Source organism: Oryzias latipes, chromosome 13, assembly GCF_053564925.1.
Source record: "Oryzias latipes strain Hd-rR chromosome 13, Olatipes_Hd-rR_3.1".
Lineage (NCBI taxonomy): Eukaryota > Metazoa > Chordata > Actinopteri > Beloniformes > Adrianichthyidae > Oryzias > Oryzias latipes.
This window is the reverse complement of record NC_136249.1, coordinates 19,628,591-19,643,434: the sequence shown is the minus strand read 5'-3', so window position 1 is coordinate 19,643,434 and position 14,844 is coordinate 19,628,591. Positions and strand designations below refer to the sequence as shown.

The 14,844-nt window shown below is 39.1% G+C and overlaps 1 protein-coding gene across 1 annotated transcript; it reads right to left on the bottom strand.

Annotated features, from left to right (window-relative positions):
* Window positions 1–2,256: 2,256 nt before the first annotated feature.
* Window positions 2,257–13,900, bottom strand: ccdc92ba (coiled-coil domain containing 92Ba). The gene is made up of 4 exons (XM_011482603.4): window positions 13,483–13,900; window positions 13,210–13,353; window positions 8,746–8,793; window positions 2,257–5,739 (listed from the first exon to the last, which is right to left on the bottom strand). The coding sequence occupies exons 2-4, from the start codon at window positions 13,343–13,345 to the stop codon at window positions 5,051–5,053; spliced, it is 873 nt and encodes a 290-aa protein (XP_011480905.1). The 5' UTR covers window positions 13,346–13,353; window positions 13,483–13,900; the 3' UTR covers window positions 2,257–5,050.
* Window positions 13,901–14,844: the final 944 nt, after the last annotated feature.

Sequence of the window (14,844 nt, the reverse complement as noted above, 5' to 3'; positions counted from 1 at the left end):
CATTGCCAGAATTAAATGTACGGTGTCTAAATCAGACTTTGTGTGCAACTGTAACAGTCTGCTTCCTGGACTCAGTAAAGGTATCTGTAGTTCAACCATAACTGCTTCTGGGGTTCTGGCTGAGACTAGGAAGTACAACCACATTAGTTCTGTCTTCAGGCTTTTGCAAAAGTTTTCAGTCACTCAGAGAACACGTTAAACCAACTCTGCCGGTGTAAACGTCTGCATTGCTTAGTACAAAGTACTAAATAGTACTTAGTACAAAAAGTAAATCTCTGACATGTTGGTCCAAAAGGAACCACTTGGGGCTACAAGGAGCTCAAGGACAAGCCCAGCACTGCTGTTACCCAGAATCCGGACTTAACAGGATAAAGTGGCATTTCAGTTTCATGCAGTCAAAATCTGGAACTGTTTTCCTGTTGATGTTTGACAAGTTTAACTCTGACAGTGGTTAAATCCAAGCTGAGAACAATACTTTTGAGCTCAGCCCTCAACAAAAAGTAGTCTATTTAATTAAGTGTACAACAAGTATACTTAGAGTATACTAAAGTGTGGCCATATACTGGAAGTTTACTTTCTTATATAGTATCTATATGATGTAAACTTAAAACATTCTAATTTAGTCTGAAGTAGTGATTTGTTAGTATACTTTGTACATGGTGGCACAGTGGTTAGCGCTTTTGCCTCAGAGCAAGAACACCTAGTTCAAGTCCCGACTGGTGGACCCGAAACAGAACACCAGTGGGGACCTTTCTGTGTGGATTTTGCATGTTCTCCCCGTGCATGCGTGGGTTTTTTCCGGGGAGTCCAGCTTCCAAGAAGGTTAATTGGTTACTAAATGGTTACTAAATTGTCCCTAAGTATGAATGTGAGTGTGAATGGGTGTGTGATTGTGGCCCTACCACAGACTGGCGACGGATAGGCTCCAGCAGCCCCGTGACCCCAAAAAGGGACAGAACGGGTTTAGAAGATTGAATGAATGACTTACCACACAACATGTACATGGTCCATAGTATACTTGCTATACTTTTATTACGTTTACTTAATAAAATACACTTCAAATGAAAAACTTTTTACTAAGGGACAGCCAAAAATCTTTAATCTGCACTATTCTCTCCTCATTAGTTTATAACAGATTGTTGTTATTAATTGCTAAAAATCAGTTTTGGCAGTTTTACTTTGAAGTTTTTGTCCATTTAGTTTGCGTTTTTTTGTGTGACTCATGAGTCGTGCTGTTCAAATACATCTGCCTCCCCCTAGAACGCTTTGGACAGTGATTCTCAAGCAGGAACATCTTTATCCCCAGGGAGGCTTTCCTTCACTCTGAGGGGTACTTCTGATTTGCAAACATTTACAAAAACATGACTTAGAAATAAGTAATATATACTTCCACTTCATAGATTCACATATTAAATTTAAATTAATGTTTTCATTAAGTCCTTGAAAATTCCAACCGTGTTTTTCACAATAAAGTGATAAATGTAGTTTTTGTGCCAAAGTGTTGTCAGTTTTAAACACTTTGGGATATCTTTTATAAGAGATGTCACCTTTGTGAAAATTATTTTTAATCCCCATGTTGTGATAGAGGCCAAATTTTAAAAAGGGATTTTTATTCCCAAAAAACAACTTTTTTGGAAAAGGCATGGACAATAAGAATAGACACTTTGTATTCAGTTAGACTCTGATTGGGTGAAGTATTGTTTATCCTTATTTTATTTCTGTGATAGCCATTTTCTGTATTCTGTCTTCCAGTGTCATATAAGCCCATGCAGGCTGGGAACATGAGTTCATGACACTCAAATGAAACATAAAATCAAACTCAAACCCAAAACAAAAAAGATGCGTTTTCTAAAATGATGAAATGTCTTCAAACTACAGGTACAGAATTCCGAGTAGAGACAGTGTTGTGTTGGTGAAAGGGTGCTGAGGTTGGACCTGGCAGGTCCAACCTCTGCAGATGTCAGTAGATGTCAGTAGATGTTTTCAGGTAGATGTTTTCGCTGTGGCAACCCTCAAGGAAAGGTAGGTGAAAGACAAAGAAGGAAAACTAATTTGACAGACATTCTGTGTCTTTAAAGTTTTCCCTGTGAACATATGTTCATTTTAAACCTTAGAAAAAAAAAGTAAACAATGGACTCATCAGAATTGCAGTTCTTTGTTTCACTTCAATCAGGACACCAAAGCAGTTTATACTCTTACAGGTTTACTTCTTCTGCTCAATCATGGACAAACATCTCACAGCGTCTCAGCAATATGTATTTCATACTGGGTACTTTATTCAATTATTGCTCAAAATGACGTATTTTGGGCCCACACAGAGTTTTTCAGGGGATGGGTTCCTTTACAAAAACCACATGCTGACCTGGGCATGGCTGAACAGAGCAAGATGAACAGAAATAGCTGGCAAAGCTGACATCTTTAAAAAAAACAGTCCTGATCAATACAGTACCATAGATGTGGAAGCACAAACTGATATAAAGTATGGTGAGAGAAACAGGGAGCAAAAACAAAAGAGATCTTTGAAAAGTGAACAAAGAAGCAATCAGAACTCAACTTTTAGATTGACCTTTTAAAAATGTGTTACATGAACACAAAGGTAAAATTGCAGTGGTTGAGTCTCAGATCCTATCTTGCTAAAAACCTGGAAGAGCGATGGAAAACCCTCAATGGCTCAGTATTTTCTGAAAACAGAAAAAGTTCTACTCGTAAAAATAAAAAACAATAACCTAATGTTACATAATAAAACTGCTCTTCATTTAGTGTTTTTTATTTTTTAAATTAGATTAACTTTTAGATGCATTTGAAAAGAATAATGTTGTGTACATGTAAAATGAAACAGATCATTATGAGTGAAAAAAAAACTGATTTAAGCCACAGATCCACATTGCTATATTGACAATATATTAACAACGTTAAACCTCAAATACGCAGTTGAGAGAAAAACTTCTACAAAAAGGCTTGTGTCAAAGACAAAGACTTTGAATGGACTGTGAAAAACTTCAACCCCAAAATTTTGATCAGCAAATTCATCATCATTTTTTCTTATAAGTATTTGAGTGAAAGGAGTTTCGACACTGCCCTAAAAAGTATCCAGGTACACTCAGTTCATCTTATAAGGCAGTAATTACAGTGGGTCAGCAGCGGATGGGGGGTTATTGATGCCAGCTATTGCACATACAGTATTTCGAGTCATTTTTTTTCTTTTTTCTTGTATTTCTTCAACACCAGGGGGCACCATCTGCACATTTTTCCTAACAACACTTAACAATCTCAGTCTTTATGCTCACTGTTCCCTCTTGTCAATACAAGCAGTGCCTTTGTGTGTTTTAGTTCAGAGAAAGTTTCCAAAAATGGTTGAGAACACAGGCCCCGCCTTACATCTCTCTGTGCTCCGTGCCTTCAGAGACACAAAAAGAGACTCGTTTTGTTTGTTCCTGAGGTGAAAAGAAAGCTCAACACCTGGTGAAGAAGCTCTTGTCTGTGTGTTCAGTACACAAACCACACCTGAGTAAATCACATGGTGCAACAAGTCAGAATCGATTATGACCTGAATTTGGAAAGCTGCAAAGCAAGAGTCCCCCTGCAAAATTTAGAAAAAAGTGCACAACACCTCTATAAACGTATGTATATTCATACATGCATATATTTTTCTGTGTGTTGTTTTCCACTCGACCTTCACCCGCTTATCTAACTTCTCCACCTGACACAGGCACTGCGGTGCAAATGTAGTCTGATTTTTGAACAGATTTATTTATATCCAATTATTTAATGGAATCATTGTATTAATGTAATTAGTTCATCCACTGAATAAATTAAGTATGCAAAATATATGTTTCTTTACAATAAAACTGATTTCTTTCATGTATTTGTGACCTGGGGATCAAATAAAAGCTCACGTTGAATTAAAAATATAAAGTCCCCAGACAAAAAAACTTTTTCTTTCTTTGAAGGGGTTCAAGTGATGCCATTACAAAAAAAAAAAATGTATGGACGCAGTGTAAAATTCAGCAATGTGCACATTTTCCCCTCATTTGGGAATTAAAAGTATTTGTGATCTATGTTACAATTTATTTGAAAGACTAAAATAGCCAGGGAAGACTGAGAAACTAACAGAACCGACGAGCAGCTCTGTTTAGTCTGGTGTGTATAGGTTGTATATTAAAAGAAAATAGTATATAGTTGATAACTTATCCTCCAGGCAAAAAGGAGCCAACACCCGGGATAATTAAGAATGAGATCCAAACAGCAGGACGTCCTGCTGTCTGCTACCCCCCTCCTGAAACACTTGTATGGAAAAACAAAAGGGAAAATGGTTTAGCAGCTGAAAGCTACAACAGGGAGTGTATTTAAAAACACCAAGGATGAGCTTCTCAGCTGCAAAACAATTACATAAGAAACCCTCCCTGATGTACTCAGCATTAAATATTCTGGTTTTGCACTATTTTAGCATATTTTGGAAGTGATTTGAAATAGATTACTTGCCAAACATTTCCTGGGTTTTTGGGAAACGAGGTCCTAAGTGCACATTTGAACTCATTACTAATGCAGGATGCCACAATGCAAGAGGCATTCTTCTCAAGCTGCTATTTGCGTACCATTTTACGTACAGTCTTCTTCTTTAAAACGTACTCCAGCCTGGAATATATATATATCTATAGAGATGTGGGGCTCAGAAGGACAAGTGTTTGTCACATGAGGGGATCTTGACAGTTCACAGTTGATTGGGTCCCACAACAGGACTGTAGTTCACTTTTATTGTCAGCTACGACTGTCTACCTGTGGTTTGTTGTAAATCTATCAGAGGCTACGTTGAAATAAGGCTCCCCAGTGTACACAGCATTTAACAGCAGAGTAAACAAATCATCTAACTTCTTTCTAAAACTAATGTTTCCTTTACAAGTTACTTGAGGTTATATTAAAGTACATGTTAAAAAAGTATCTATGGTTAGTGTATATATCATAATAGCTAAAACCAGTCAGTCTCAATCCAGTCAAGGTGCAAATCAACAATTACCAACAGTTTGACAGAAGTACGCAGCGGCACTTTTCACTAATCTGCGTTTGTCTGAGCAGCAGAGGACGCAGCTGCTGAGGACACCAGCCTGCCGGCTTCATCATGGGGCCCCACCAGCCTCTCCCCTCCACCTTTCTCCTCATCCTCATCCCGTCTTTGTGCCAAGGTGAGCCTGGAGCGTGCTCTGTGCCTGTGGGGGTGGAGGAAGAGAGCCGGGTCCGGCATGGCCGTGGGCTCTGCAGGGCCCAAAACTTTCTCCATGGGAACGCACTCCCGAGCACGCTGCACTCTGGAAGACAGCTTGGTGCTCTTACGCTTGGGTTTGACCACGGGAGGAGAGCATGCCGATACAGGAGACGTGGAGTTCTGCTCTGCAGCATGCTGCGCCCCCTGGCTGCTGGCTTTTGCGAGGAGTCCTTGCCTTTGCTGCAGCCGCTGCTGGTGCAGTTTCTGTCTGGCAGCGTGCAGCTGGAAGGAGAGGTACGCTGCTGCCTCTGTTTGCTTCTGTAGCTCTCTGTTGAGGACAGTTGAACAATGGCTGCGGTGTTTAAGCTCCTCCAGAAAGTGGCGCTCCTTTTCCTTGAGGTTGGCTCTAAGCGCTCCAACTAAAGACCCTTTCGTACTCAGCTCCTTTCGAAGTTCTGCTAAAGCACACTCCTTCTCTGTCAGTCGGTTTTTCAAGTCACAACATCGGGCGTCCAGGATCTCCTCTTCCTCTAGCAATTCTGTTAGACACAGACCATAACTGCCAGTGTTAATTTACATGCAGAGCATTCGAAAGCATTAGTGGAATTTAACAACAACAAACACTCAGACTTTTGACCACTGTCTGCCACAGAAAATCAATCTGAGGCCAGTAAGCAAAACCAGAATTTATACATAAGGTGCACCGGAAGTCTACTATTGAAAAAAATTAAAGAATGTTAAGTTAAGATCAGAGAATTACAGCAAGGGTCTCGTAATTTGCTCTGTTAGTTTTATGAATTTGTGGCTGAGATATACCAAAAACAGTAAAACAAACTCTACCTACTATTACATTTGCTGCATTGGGATGATCCTATATGGAAGCGATTCTGTACCATAATTAAAAATAAAAGTCAAAACCAGAAATTAGAAATGTCTAATTTAACAATTAAAATGGATTAACAGAAATGCTTTTTAATTTTCCAAATGAAGCCGGATCACATGACTCAAAATGAAAATGAAAAATCAATCCTTCAAAATGCTTTTTCCTTTTCTACTTCAACACCGCTTATTCTGTCACTTAATTAAAATGATAATGAAAATGGTATTTGACATTTCATTTTCAAAAAGTTCTCTGATAAATGTGTAGCAAAATTCATTTAGAAATGTCTAATTTGACAATTAAAATGGATTAACAGAAATGCTTTTTGATTTTCAAAATGTAACTGCATCAAATGACTCAAAATCAATAAATAAAGGATGATGTAATTCCCACATATTTACATATTCATTTGCAGCTTCGCGCTGATTTTGCTGTTCGATGACAGCTGGAGCCCCATCAAGAGATATAACAGATTTCGCCATGTTAAATGTTTGCTGGTTGGACCAACACGCACTCAGTGCAAAGCTGCAGGAGACTATCTTCTAAATGTGCTTTATTGCTGTTGTGATTATCATTAAGGGCCTGTTCGCTCATATTTTTTTAAATCCGCGTGGTCAATGCTTTTTTCTTCGCTGCAAGGAGGACCCGAAAGACGGGTTAGCATTAGGCTAATATGTGCTTTAAACATTAGCCGTGGAGGTACTTAAAACTCCGAATGGGCAATGAGCATCTTGGATGTAAATATGTGGGAATTACATCATCCTTTATTTTGTTCTGGACACCACTGGAAACACAAATTCATGTGATGGTTTCTCAGATCGTAGCAGCATTTCCGCCTTCGGCGATCGGGAGCTTTGGGTCGCGGAGCTTTGTGCTCCGCTATGCGAAGGCGGCTGCCAGTCCGAAGAAAAAAAAGCTTGTCTGCGGTGCAATGAATTTTGCAACACATTTACCAGAGAACTTTTTGAAAATGAAATGTCAAATACCATTTTCATTATCATCTTAATTAAGTGACAGAATAAGCGGTGTTAAAGAAGAAAAGGAAAAAGCATTTTGGCTGATTGCTTTTTCATTTTAATTTTGAGTCAAAAAATGCAGCTTCATTTTTAAAATGAAAAAGCATTTCTGGTTTTGACCTTTATTTTTAATTATGCTACAGAATCGCTTCCATAGCTCCTATGTGGAACAGGATGTTTTATTTGAAAGTAAGTCACATAAACAATTTCATATTTAGAAAAAAGGCCTATTTCATTTTTTCTTTAAAATATTTCATATATATGTATCCTAATAGTGTCCATAATATAAACACAAATAGGTATATTCTGTTTCTAAAGGGTGAAATAAGACTTTGCAGCTCCTACTGGAATTTGTCAGTGAGAAATCCATCCGAATGGCTCTTCGTGTTGAAGGTTGCAGACCCCTGATCTAGATGAACAGGCCTTAACCTGCCTTTGAAAGCTGTCTGCTTGAAGCATGCTCCACTCTACACCAAAAGGCCTTCCAAAATCAGAAAAAAAACCATATATATATTTATATTCTGCTCTCAAACAGCTTCTGTCGACAGAAGTTTTTCACTCCCAGGAGGACTAGATAAAAAGCTTGTAGTTGGTGGAGGAGCCTCTGGGCTGACTGAGCTGCACCTTCCCAGTTGCAATAGAGATTTCCTTCACAAAGGTTGAAACTGCTCCTCTCTGTTTCTTTTTATTTTAACTCAGTTTTAACTGTTTCCTTTTATCACTTCTTTTTTTCTTCTTCTAATTTTCTATCCACATTTTCCTCCTAGATCTGAGTATCAGGTTTTCTGTCTCCAGCTCATATGCTGACTATAGATATCTAATATGGTCCAGATATTCTCCAATAACCCCCTTCTCTTCAGCACATCTGCAGCTGACCCAGTCTCCTGCTTTCGTCTCTCTCTTTTTTCCATGCTCGACATCTCAGTAAAGTCTGTAAACTGAACCTCCCTCTGGGACGTTGAGGAGAGCAAAAGGAGTAAAAAAAAGAGGACGGATCAATCTGTGAGGGTGGGGGCTGTGTGGGATTGATGGATCAGGGAAAAAAACCTGCACAGGGGAAAGAGATGGAATCTAATGGCTGAGTAATGCAGCAAAGCATGGCACCCCCTCCTCCCCCCATCAGTCTCAAAGAAGCACAAACACATTTACTCAGCCTTTTGACTGATCTTTCTGCATTCCATCTACTTCGCTGTGACCAAACGGTTTCTATTTATGGGCCGGCGAAGCCGCAACTGCCTGAAAACATTGCAGCTTTCCAGCTGTGCTGGTATTTTTTATTTTTTTTTTGCAGAGAGCGCGTCCCGTCCTCACAGCTGTTATTCACAAAGCGATTCTCCATCTGTAAAAAGCTCTCTCTCTCCCATCTTGAGATAAAAAATGACAGCAGAGGGAGGAGGGTAGATGATAGGGATCGATTCCCTGGAGGGGGTGGAAGGATGGAAAGACATGGGCACATGGATTTGCTAGATTGATGTTAAAAAAATCATGAAGACAAACTAGATCGGTTAGATGCAAACTGAAGTCTTTTTGGTGTCTAACAAATTTAGCCTTTCCACAGATTTGTGACAAGCGGGTAAGGCTTATGACATATTACGAAGAAAATCCTCATTCATGGAGTGTATTTTTTATTGTTTTACTTCAATACATACCTATCTGGCTCCTGCCTGGTGGCTTTAGCTTCAAATCGCTTGTTAGCTCTAAAAAGCAGAAGAAAAACACAACAATTCTGGGTTAAAATATGTACCATGTAGTCATATTTGAGTGGAAAACACATTCCCTTTCTCCTCATAGAGCTGTAGTTTTTTTTCTCTCTTTCTTGTTAGATGCACTGCAGACAGTCTACAAACTGATGCATCATTTATGAGACAAAATTTGAAACTTTACATCAAAGGCTCAGTGCCTGCAACTTGGCAAATGATGTCCTGCTAAAGAGTGGAAGAAAAAAAAAAAACTGTTCCTCTATCGACATGCAACTTTAATATGTAGTGTTTGAATTAAAAAAATGGCTTTGGAATCAGAACAGAAACTATGAACAACTGAGAGAAACACTCAGGGTGTGCAGCAACACAACAGCTCAACATTTTAAAGCCTTCTGCATCCTTTTTTGATATCCAAAAATAGTTTCATTAAAAGTTTAAACTCATTCTTATACAGGAGACAATTGGACTCTGCAGAGACAGATTCAGGTTTGGGACATCTCTGCAGAAAAAGCTGGACTGTCATGATGAGACTTTCTGTTCCAAAGGGAAGTATTATTTTTTCTTTTTTTTGTAATCTAGCATTGAAAAAGAGCACAGGAGCTCATTTAAACATTTGAGTGTAAAAATAATCACAGTTAAATACAACACGTGTCCATCTCAGTCAGTTCATCTCAGCTCATCTGAAAATAAAAAAGAACTTCTTGCTTCAGCCGAGACCCAGAGACTCGGAATAAGAATACTTTTGTTCTTAGTTTAATTTCTATCCATCCATCCATCCATCCATCAATTCTGCTGAATCCCTATCGGAGTCACAGGGCTACTGCTGGGTAAAGGCGGGGTACACCTTGAACTTTTGGGATTTAATTTTCTAATTGTGTAAAAAGGCATCAGCTTTTTCATTTCTAATATCTTAATTGGTGCAAAGAGACACATATTTTTACATTTTAAGTCTTGGTAAGTTTGGCATCACTCATAGCAGGTGGTTTTATCTCGATACTTCCTTCACTTTTCAACACACGTTTTGTTGTTGTTGCTCTTAGAAATTTCTTAGGACGTGTGGTGCAAAGAAAGGAGAAAAATGACAAATGAAGAAAACAATGCCTAATTTTCCTCAAAGCACTGCTTATTGATGCTTTTACTTTGGTGCTCATCTTAGTTCCAAATATCTTCTAACATATGTTCCTTATTAATGCATTAGTAGATTTTCAAAACAAGAGCATCTTTTAGCTAAAGCCAACATTTATTCATGAACAATGACGCTTATTATGACAGAAGCTGAATTCAATAATGACTTCATTTAGGAAGGGAAGTAACATCAATGCTTTAGAGAGGAGAATTTGTTGCAGCTGATATTCTTGTAAGAATAGGACTTCAGGCAGGTTTGTGCTTGTTGTTCAGTCTTTTAGTGGCCTATATACCAGTGAAGAGTATCTGAAGTGGGTGTGAAGGCAGTTAGTGTGCCTGCTTGTGTCTGGGCTGCCTCTCATCTTCATGATGATTCAGACTGACCTGGCAGCAGCAGAGAAATATCCTCATTCAGCTTCTTTGAAGCATGTTTAGGTGCAGCGGACTGTTTATGGATTTAAGTCTTTCAAATTTCCCGAACTTGAAATGTAGGGTTTGTTAGCAAAGCTGTCCAAATCTGGATCTTTTCTTAAAAAACAAACAAAAAAACCCCCACTACATTCAGGCTTATTCTTGAATTCTGAGCAGTGAAAGTGAAGTTCTCAAGTGGATATTTGGTTTCGACAAATCAAGATCATAGAATCATCTCAAAGGTTTTTCGTTTTCTAGCAGTCCTTGTCGCACCCTTTTTTCCTTTCCTCTGCAGTCAGCGTAACGCCTGCTCAAGCAGCTGGCAGGAAGAGACAAGGCCAGGGGATGTAGGATGAAGGAAAGAAAGGAAGTAACGATGGAATACAGATAAGGAGAAGGGGACACTAATAAAATTCCCTGATTGCTACTACAATATTGAACCCCCTTCTCTTGTGTTGTCCTTTTCTACAAACAATAAATGCATAAGTTACTGAAAGCACAGAAATTTGTTGGTCACTAACAATAATTGAACTATAAAATTAGGCACTCAGCAAAGTGCAGCATCTTTTTGTCTGCTACATTTTAAAAGCCAGTCTTATCTCCTGTAGCACAACTGAGAGTCAAGGTTTACTGTTTCATTGATTCAGCTCTGAACACAGAAAACACATCCTGAAGGACACATCCTCACGCACAGAGACACACAAGAAGAGCACGAGCTAAAGGAAACCTGATTAAGCTCATATCTCATTAAGACGGCTGCATGAAAGGGCTTTATGTGGATGAGTAAATTCTGGACGCTCGAGACAATAAAAGAGGAGGTCAGCATCACAAAGGCAAAGCTAATATGCACAGCAGCATTGTCAGCTCAACCTTGCAGTATCCTTCCAGGCTACATATCAGGGAGATGGCAGCAGCAGCACAGGCAAACCACCTTTCATTTTCATGACAGACGTCACGTCAGCTGCAGAGGTTTAAGTGGAGGTTTGAGCTTTCAGTGAATGGTCAATAATGTTAAAGATGCAACTGCATCATTTAAGGAAAAAACAAACTATGAGAGCAGAGGAGATGAAGTTAACACAACCATGTATCTTCTCTCCTTTCTTATTCTTGTATTTAATCTTATTCTGCAAAGGAGGGCCTGAAAAATCCTTTGACAGATTTTTGTCTGTGGAGCTGGAGCATCATAAGAAGCTTAAAAGACACTCAGCAAAATGTGTGTGCTGAGTGTGTGTGCAGACCTGATATAACTCCAAGCAGTTTGTCAACAAAATTCAAATTATAACTGTGACTACTGGTACAATGGGATTGTATTTATCTTTTTTTTTTTTTGCATGAAGGGGTTCTGGGGAAGAAACATGCTCATTGCAGCTGAGAGACTAGCACTCAGTTATTTTAAAGCCTCAAAAAACACATTCTTGAATGTGTAAAAGTGTAAATCTAACAAAAAAAACATTAAAAGTGAGAGCAGCAAACTTGCTTTTCATTTATACTTGATGAAGAAGATCCAATAAAAACGAGGATGAGGAAGAAGAGGTTCCTCTGTTGATGCTGTACCAACTGGCTATGAGCCATCTACCTCGTCTTCACCCTCCCTCTACACACAAATTCACTCAAATGTGCACCCCCCCCCACACACACACACACACCCTCCCCAGCATCTGTGCACCACACAGATCATATGGATTACCAAAGGATTTATGGACAAACCATTATGGTTATTTGTGTACATCTCTTTCTGTGGCTGACACAGAACAGTGCACGCTTTGCTATTCTCTTTCAAAGACCCACTCAGTCACTCACATTTTAACTCCAATCAACTCACTAATGATGAACTCTGTTTTGAATTCACTTTACTACCAGATCTAATCTAGAGAGTGAGGGTGGGAATTTCATTAGACAAAAAGACCCCATAACTGACTGAAATTGCAGATCCTCCAAGAACAGCAGTGGTGTGAAATTGTGTTGACATGCACGCTTGATGAAATAAAAAGGCATGTCCATTAGAGCTCAAACAGGAAATGAACTGAAGCATGACATCACCGTGTAGCCGTCGTCAGGCTGTGACTGATGGTGGATTGTGTGGCGTAGATGAAAGAGGACATGTAGTCTTGAAATTTAAGTTTTCCTATTTGAATTTAAAGTCAAATTAATTTAAAATGACTTAACTCTAATATTGGATATTGCAAAAGAAACCGTTGGAAAGATGATAGATTATTTTAAAAAGTCTTCTTACCAAATATCTTTAGATGTAGTCATTGAAATTCTCAGTAAATCCAATATTTTAGAGAGTTTGTTGATGGATAGTAAAGAAAAGCCATAAAATATTGATGAACGTAAGATTATGGCACTGAACTACTAAATTTGACAAACAGTTACACCTATCAAGTTATTTTTTGTTTATTGTTTGATTTATTTAAAGATTTTACAGGTAAAAAGGATTTTAAATCTTTATCTTATCTTAATCAAACCCGTAGTTTTGGTGAATAACCCACCTTTTTTGCTTGAATCTTGAAGAACAGATTATGGACCATATTTTATCATTTCAGGGGGGAAAATTCATTTTCAAATTCTGTAAAATTTATTACAAAATAAGGATTTATCATTGTCCGTTTGTACACAAATACATTCAGCTGCTGTTTGGATTTCTGCTTAGTTTCCACTCTGCATTTTAATATCTGAGCTCAGGATAAATCGGGCCTAATCTAATCCACGTTAATCTCTATAAAGTAATGTCATTTATTAAAAGTCTCGTTACAATACCATTGCCTGTACATAAAAAAGGTCATTTAGGAAAGTTTTTAGTCAGCTATCTTGATTTTGTAAGGGGTCAGGTGAGTGTGCTGTCTCCTGCAGCATCAGCAGGAGTGCATCCCTCACCTGTGCATCGTTTCTGCAAAGACAGGATCTCCAGGTGAAGGCCATGGAGCATGGAGAGATGTTCCTGTCTGAGGAACAACACGCTCCTCTCAACAGTCTGTATTTGTCCAGAGAGGTTACTCTCATGATCATCCATGCTGGAGTCTGAAGGAGCAGAGGGGGGGATACAAAAACACACAAACAGGATTCAGTTCCAGCTACTTTCTCATCAAAAAACTGATTTTAAGAAATCTTATAGTAAATAAATAAACCAATTTAAAAGTCTCTGCTTACCTTTAGATTGATATCAACTACAAAAAATTAAGAAATGAGGCTTTTAAGCGTTAGTAAAGTGTCCATGTTGTTGTTTTTAGCTGGCTCCAATCCTGCAGGCTGCAGCATCCCCAAAAACATATTTTCATGAGAGGCGTTAAAGTGTTTCTGAGCAGGATGTGTGACGCCGTTGAATTGACGGAGAAAGAGGCCGGTTGGCTGCCTCTTTCTGCAAAACCACGGGGGTGCGTGGCAGCGCGGGGCTCCCAGAGAAACGCATCAGAAAGGAAATGTATCCGCATAGGTCGATGCAGGCGCGCAGTCCAGTGTTTCAGACGGAGACTTCAAGCGGCAGCGGCAGCAGCTGCTGCTGCAAAACCATGAAAACAAGCCGTCGGGACCAGAACACGCGAGAACATCGTTCGACTGAGACAGGGAGACAGCTGATTGGAGGAAGCTGCACGTCAACGCCCAGCAGGGAATGTACAAAAGGAAAAACTTTGATTAATCAGTGGCGAAAAAGGAGAAAAACCTTTAATACCGAAGCCCGAAGAAAGAAACCACGTCAAAGCATTAAAAGAAAAGAAAAAACAAACACGGGATTCCAGCACCATGGACAGAGATTTGTAATAGAAACAGCGTTTCTGTATCCTGCGAACCTGATGGACGCTGTACAAGAATCCTACTGTCTGTCTGTTAAAGAGGTCACTGCATTCACCACGTAAAACTTGGCATGTATATTTAGATTGACATGGATAATTGTAGGCAGATCCCGATGGCTTATCTGGCATTTCATCTTTTGTTTTTTTAGACCACAATTCTAATTGTGGCACACAGACCCTATTCAAAATGTTGGAAAACCAATAAAAAATGTAAACACATTTCCATGATTTCATTCAAAAATTGTGGTTCCAGCTTATAAAACCCACAAAAGCAGGACTTCAGAAAATCAGAATACTGTGGAGAAATCTGGCCAAAGTTTGAAGAGCATGAATGCTTTTAAAAACCGTCACATACAGACGCATTCAGGAGATGGGCTACAACTCAGCTCCTTTGGGTAAAGCCACTTCTGAGCCTGGGCTAAAGGAGGAGGCGTCTCAACTGGGCCAAAGAGATGGACTGGAATGTTGGCCAGTGGTCCAACGTCCTATTTTCTGCAGGGTCTGTATATGCTACACACATGTGTATGCGTGTGTAGCATATATAATAAACACTATTAAATGTGTTTAAAGAGTGTTCTAAAAATACCAGACGGACTGGCTTATAAATTTCATTGTGAGAGCTAATCAAGATGTGGCGCCCCCCAGTGGCCTGATGAGCTTATTGCAGACAGACATTTCTTGACATTGAGAAGATAGAATTAGCAGAATCTGATCAAGATTA